Source organism: Blastocystis hominis (assembly GCF_000151665.1).
Source record: "Blastocystis hominis, Singapore isolate B (sub-type 7) whole genome shotgun sequence assembly, scaffold_6".
Lineage (NCBI taxonomy): Eukaryota > Bigyra > Opalinata > Blastocystidae > Blastocystis > Blastocystis hominis.
The window spans coordinates 747,054-753,534 of record NW_013171865.1 but is presented as its reverse complement, the minus strand read 5'-3'; the positions used below and the strand labels follow the sequence as shown (position 1 = coordinate 753,534).

The 6,481-nt window shown below is 50.3% G+C and overlaps 3 protein-coding genes; all 3 read left to right on the top strand.

Annotated features, from left to right (window-relative positions):
• Window positions 1-4,255: 4,255 nt before the first annotated feature.
• GSBLH_T00004388001 (uncharacterized protein) lies at window positions 4,256-5,245 on the top strand (the record flags this gene model as incomplete). The annotated part of the gene is made up of 1 exon (XM_013043272.1): window positions 4,256-5,245. One exon carries the CDS (start codon window positions 4,256-4,258, stop codon window positions 5,243-5,245), a length of 990 nt encoding a protein of 329 aa, XP_012898726.1.
• A 161-nt stretch (window positions 5,246-5,406) lies between these two features.
• Window positions 5,407-5,666, top strand: GSBLH_T00004387001 (uncharacterized protein; the record flags this gene model as incomplete). XM_013043271.1 has 2 exons in its annotated part: window positions 5,407-5,602; window positions 5,635-5,666. 2 exons carry the CDS (start codon window positions 5,407-5,409, stop codon window positions 5,658-5,660), a joined length of 222 nt encoding a protein of 73 aa, XP_012898725.1. The 3' UTR covers window positions 5,661-5,666.
• Window positions 5,667-5,798: 132 nt separating this feature from the next.
• Window positions 5,799-6,405, top strand: GSBLH_T00004386001 (uncharacterized protein; the record flags this gene model as incomplete). Its single annotated transcript, XM_013043270.1, has 3 exons — window positions 5,799-5,846; window positions 5,876-6,147; window positions 6,177-6,405. The coding sequence occupies 3 exons, from the start codon at window positions 5,799-5,801 to the stop codon at window positions 6,403-6,405; spliced, it is 549 nt and encodes a 182-aa protein (XP_012898724.1).
• Between the last annotated feature and the right edge of the window lie 76 nt (window positions 6,406-6,481).

The window sequence follows — 6,481 nt, the reverse complement described above, 5'->3', positions numbered from 1 at the left end:
ATTTTTACACATTTGAATCTTCTTTGATTCTTAATTGATGCTACATGATTAGCATGTAGTTGTCTTAAGCCAGTACATTGTAATACAATAGTCAGAATAAGAATTGGTTCTGATTTATCCAATAATATCACGATAATTCTTGGTTCATCCAATCAGATGGACAAATATAGGAACAATGATTCAATGGCCACAATAATTTCCTTGTGTACTGCAGTCATAATTTTTTAAAAGAGAAGCAAGAATGTGCAGGCTATTGCTGTTTTTGGCGATTGCAAGTTTGACTATGGCGCAAATAACTTGTATGACCGGAAAGACGTTTGTTAAGATTACGATGATGTGCGGTAATTACTGCTACGAGCAGGGAGTTAAGATCCTCGATGGGTCTCAGACTCTTTACGAGAACGACATTTATATCAATTTTGAGGAATCTGTAGTCGAGAGCTGCATTGACACATCTTCTACTGGGATGTATACCTTGGAGCTCAGTGATGGCTTTGGAGATGGCTGGGCCGATATGTCTTTCCTCACGTTGACTGGTAAGAACGGAAATGTGTTCTTCAAGAACTGGATGACTGACGTTTCGGAAACTTCTGACACACCTATTACCCAGACCTACACTCTCTCTCTGCTCTATCCTATTGATAAGAATGCTGAATGGAAGGTGAAGAACAACGCTCAGGGAGACTGGACGTCCACTTCCTACTCGGATAGCGACTGGAACACGGAGACTTTGGGCTCTGCTACGGGCAGCTACTACGGTACTCAGTACTTCCGCAAGCAGTTCACCGGAGTGAACGACATGGCCGCTTATGAAGTGAGAATGAACTACCGCTATGGTGTCATTGCATACATCAGTGGAGTGGAGGTTTTCCGTGATAACATGCCTGCTGGAGCTGTTACCTCCGATACTGCGGCTTCTTCGCAGTATCCTGCTGTTGACATGCGCGGATTTATCCGTCCTGGTATGGAGATTGCTCAGAACGGCGTGCTGGCCGTGGAGCTCCACTTCCCTAGTGGCTTTACTCAGGACACTGTGGATTTCGACGCCTTCTTGGCTGCGATCAGCTCCAGCGTGAAGGACCAGAAGTGCACTCCTTATCCCTACAGTGTGGATATTGTTTCTGAAGGTTCCTACAACCCGTACTCTCCTACCAGCATTTTCGATTTTAACACTCAGTCCTATTCGTCCTACTTTTACCTCGGCGAGTCTCCCTACGTTCTGAAGTTCTCTATGAACGCTGCTGTGTCTCCGATGATCAACGATATGATTCTCTGGCCGAAATACACCAATAACCATCCTCGTGTTGGTACGGTGAGCGGATCGATGGATGGATCTTCCTACTCGACGGTGCTTGGTTTTAAAGGGTTTGACATCACTCCTAAGCAGTTTTCTCATGCTTTTGGATATTGGGGAGGCAACACTTACAAGTATTACCGTTTGACTGTGACTGCTGGAACCGACTCGGACATGTATATTTATGAAATGTTGCCCTCGATTTGCAATGTCCAGATCCCCACTTCGATCACTTTCCCCGAGGCGAGTTATACCTACTACAAGAACATGGAGGAGGTGTACATCGAGCCCTCTATCTATGGATTCAAGGCGTGCACGATCCAGCCTGCTCTCCCTCAGGGTCTCACCTTGGATAATGATACTTGTATTATTTCGGGTATCGCCAGCGAAGCCAAGGCCCAGACGACTTTCACGATTACCTCAGTCATGGAAGGTACCTCTATTTCGGGTACTCTGGTTCTGACGATCAATGAGTGCAGTGGATCGATCATTCGTCTGCTGCGTACCTATAAGTATTCTGCTTCGAAGGAGGCTTTCAACATCATTAACCCCACTAATGAGGACGTGCTCTTCTCTGTGGGATTCAGTAGCGGCCAGTTTAATGATATGGATTGGTCTACATTGCTTTGTATCGACATTGACCGTGTTGGAGTCGATGTGTCCGGTACCGAGCTCTTCTGGGCTCAGGGCTCTTACCTGTATGTCCAGGCGATGTTGGACAGTGTCACCACGGAGACTTTGCTGCGTGCTCGTTTTGATAACAATCTGGGTATCGAGCCTTCCTTCTTCGTCCACGTCAGCCTCCCTGTGGACACCTATGAACAGTGGTACTACCGTAACCAGGGAGATGTGCCGGAGAACTGGTATGACTCGAACACCAGCGGCTGGAGCACCGGCTCGCGCGACAATTTTGGCCAATTCACCAAGCGTGTGGAGTTGTACAAGAAGACTTTCTCTCTGACCTCTCTGGATAACATTTCTGGATTCACCGTCTCGATCCGTTATCGCTATGGTGTTGCTATCTACATGAACGGCGTTGAGGTGTTCAAGAACGGTATTACTGAGGTATCTGCCTCCGCCACCGTGGACAACATCTATCCTTCCCTCACGTTCCGTACAGTTTCGCTTCCTGTGAAGACGATGACGATGGACGGAGCTCCTTCTGCTTCGTATCTTCAGTCGGGTAGCAACACGATCGCTATTGCTCTGGTGGCGAATGGAGATACTGCCCGTAATTCCACTTTCGATGCTGCTGTCGCTCTGATTGGCGCCAACGAGTTCTCGCGTGTGTTTGAGTACACTACGACCACCACTGGCTCTGCTTCGCTCAGCTCGGATCCGTTCACTCACTACTACTATGCCCTTGTCTATGGATCGCAGTGCACTGATAATGGACTCATTATCACCTTCAACGACGATCGTCGTGAGTGGATCTCTTCGATTCTGATCCAGAGCGCTTACGACACTGCTGAAGATTATGTCCGCGAGATGTCGGTACTTGGAAAGAACCAGGCCGATGAAGAGTGGAATCTGTTGGGCAGCTACACGAACATGGGATGGTCGCTGGTGGGTCAGACCAAGAAGCTCTGGCTGAAGAACAACAAGCCTTACAACCAGTACAAGTTCATGAACATGAAGTCGCTGATTAGTGACTGCAGCTGGAAGCTGAGCCGAATTGACATGTACACGGACAACCTCGCCGTCACGATCCCCGATCTGCAGTACGTGGAGTCCCCTGTGTTCAAGGACATTGAAATGGCAGAGTCGTATCCTACTGCGAACATGTATCGCGATTTCACGATCACCCCTGCGCTCCCGAACGGACTGAGTCTGTGTACCGGAACGGGTATGATCTACGGAACTGCCACGGAGGGAAGTCCTCAGCAGACTTATACGATTAGCGCGAACAAGGCCAGTGGAGAGGCCACTTCCTATGTGATGAATCTGATGGTCGATGTCTGTACCGGCGGTCGTGGACTGATCACTGCCAAGATGCAGTCGGATGGTTATCCTGACGAGGCTTCGTGGAAGCTGTACCAGGGCCGCGGAAACCAGGGCACACTGATCGCTTCGTTGGACGTGCTGCCTGTTGCCTATGCTCTGGTCTACATGGATCGTTGCCTGAACGACGGTATCTACACGTTCTACGCCAATGATGCCTATGGTGATGGCTGGCTGACTCCTGCAGGCTACATGATGACCGTGGATGTGGGTGCCACCATTTTCGAGACTCGTACTCTCCCTGACAACAACGACCAGCCCTTGAGCGTGGGTGTTGTGTTCTCTTCCTTCCTGCCCTTCCAAATCACTTACACGGACTGGATGGTGGCCAAGGTGGAGCAGCCTCCTGAAGGCTGGACCTCCATCACCTATTCTGGAAGCGAGTTCGTTAGCATGAAGGCTTCCGCCATCGGCTCTTCGAACTACGTGACCACGTACATTCGTAAGAACTTCGATCTCCCCGATCTGACCGACTATCAGGTGCTCAACGTGCGTGTGCGCTACAACGGAGGTATTGTGGCCTACTTCAACGGAAAGAAGGTGGCCCGCTTCAACCTTGCCGACGACTACACCTACACGTCGACGGCCCTCTCCTCGCACGATGCGAACGTGTTCTCCAGCTTCCATATCATCCTGCCTACCACTGGCGGTGTCGTTGGAAAGAACGTGATTGCCTTCGAGGTCCACAATCCGCCCGATTCGGCCTCGGTGGTCAACTTCGATGCCACTGGTGTTTTCGGCGTGGAGGATTGCTCGCTGCTGCTGGATACTTACTCGGAGATCACTGGAACGCCTCTTGAGTCTTCTGGAGACAAATTCGAGAATCTGTTCGACTACGATATCCTCACCTCTGCCTATATTAACACGGAGACCGGTACCTATCTCGACTTCACCATCGAGAACCAGGAGGGAACGACCTTCAATGCCTACGGTATCCTCTCTTCTTCCTCGGTCACTGGTATGGGCTTCTCTCTCATGGGAAGAGTGGACCCGACGGATCCTCCCATGAACTTCGTCACGTCTGCGAACACCATGATTGTCAATCGTGAGATTATCCGCTTCGATTCTCCCATCAACTTCATCAGCTTCCGCTACTTCCACTGGCAGATTGAAACCAGTCCTTACAGCAACGCTGTGAAGCTCCAGAGCTTCCTCTTCTACTACTGCAAGGCGAGCGGAGACGCGTGCCCTGCTGATGGCGTCTATCCTTCTGTCGGAGAGGGTCAGGTGTCTCCTGCTCTGTGCGACTACGGATTCAAGGGATTCCAGTACAGAGTTTGCTCGGGAGGCGTGCTGGGCGAGGTCCACAGCGACAACTGCACGTACCTGATTCCCGAGAATCTGCTGTACCCGAAGAGCAACTACGAGTTCGTGCTGGGTCTGGCGATCACCGAGCAGACTCCCATGTATGACAACCTCATCACTCGCTTCAGCAGCGATCGTGCGCTGCCCGCGGGACTGACTCTCAACACCCAGACCGGAGTGATCAGCGGAACGCCCACCGAGGTCTACACGGAGCCGAAGGCCTTCACGATCCGCGGAGAGAACCCTGTGGGCGCCTCCGCCACCCCGATCTACATCTCCGTGAAGGTGGGCCGCTGCCGACCGATCGACGACTTCGTGGAGGTGGAGGTTGGCACCACCGCTACCTACGACTGCGCGCAGAAGGGAAGCTACGTGGGCACGCTGTCTCGCGACTGTGTGCTCGGACCCAACGGCCCTGAGTGGGTGAACTCGAAGGGAGTGTGCATCTCCGTGGCCGTCATCGTGATCCTGGTCGTTGTGGCCATTCTCGTCATCGCCGTGGTGGTGTTCATTCTGCTGCGTGTCACGCGACAGAAGAAGGCTGTCGGTGGCGTGAAGGGAAAGAGAAGCGCCAAGCAGATGAAGAGCACGAAGAGCAGCGGCAAGGCTGTGACGCCCAAGGCCGATAAGAAGGTGAAGGTTTAAGTGACTTTCTACTACTACTACTAAACTTGATTAGTAGTAATTATAATAATAATAATAATAATAATTGCTGTTATTATTCGTTTTCATTCCTTTGTTTTGTTTGAAACAGCATCCTGAAAACACACACTTTTGTTAGATAGTTTGATATTTTTTAGTACTTCATGAGCGAACCTTCCTCCAAACGCCCCAAAGGTAACGCTTCTATGCTAGGCTTCTCTCCCAGACAACGATTTCTACCAGCAACGATTGAAATACTGGCAACCGCTCTTCACTCCCCGAAATGTTATTATCATTTTTTCTCTGATCGGGGTTGTGTTTATTCTGATCGGAATCCCCATTCTGGTCTTTTCCCATCAAGTAATCTGAAGAACGTGTCTCTTTCCCCGTAGATCGTCGAGTACAAGATCGTGTATGACGGAAAGGAAACGTCGGAGCCGAGCTGCGCGATCACCAAGAACAATGAAAACGTGACATGTTATGTGGGTCTCCTGTGTTTCTATTTCGATGGCCGAAGCTCACTCGCTCCTAGGTAACATTTCACATCGACCAAGATATGAAGGCGCCTATTCATCTCTACTACGAGCTAAATGGCTTCTATCAGGTACAAGAGTTGCTTGGTTGAGAGATTAGAACCACCGCCTCTACGTAAACAGTCGTAATGATGCGCAGCTCCACGGAGAAAACGTCGCTTTCGCGGATTTGGAGGCCAGCTGCGGTAACAAAACCATGGAGAACGACTTGATCCTCAATCCGTGCGGATCGGTAGCCAACTCTCTGTTCAACGATATCTTCACTCTGGTCGATTCTCCGTACGAACTCATCGAAAGCGGCATTTCGTGGAAGTACGACCGAGAGAAGTTCCACAATCCGGCCAATTACGGGGACGAAGGGTATAAGTGGCTGTAGGCGATCGGACTCGGTGTGAGAGTAGATACCAGAGCTACCCGGATCTGATTCCAAAGGATAAGAGCGACGATCCTCATTCCGCATCGTACAATGGCGGCGGTGTGGAGAACGAGCATTTTATCGTCTGGATGCGCGCTGCGGCGCTTCCACACTTCCGGAAGCTGTACGGACGAATCGAACAGGACATTCCGGCGAATACGGATTTGAAGGTGCGGATCTTGGCAAGTCTGGCTTTTGAACTTTATAAACGATAGATTTCTACGTGAAAGAGCACATCGACAAAGCCGTGGTGATCACAACAACCAATTGGCTTGGAGGGAAAAATTATTT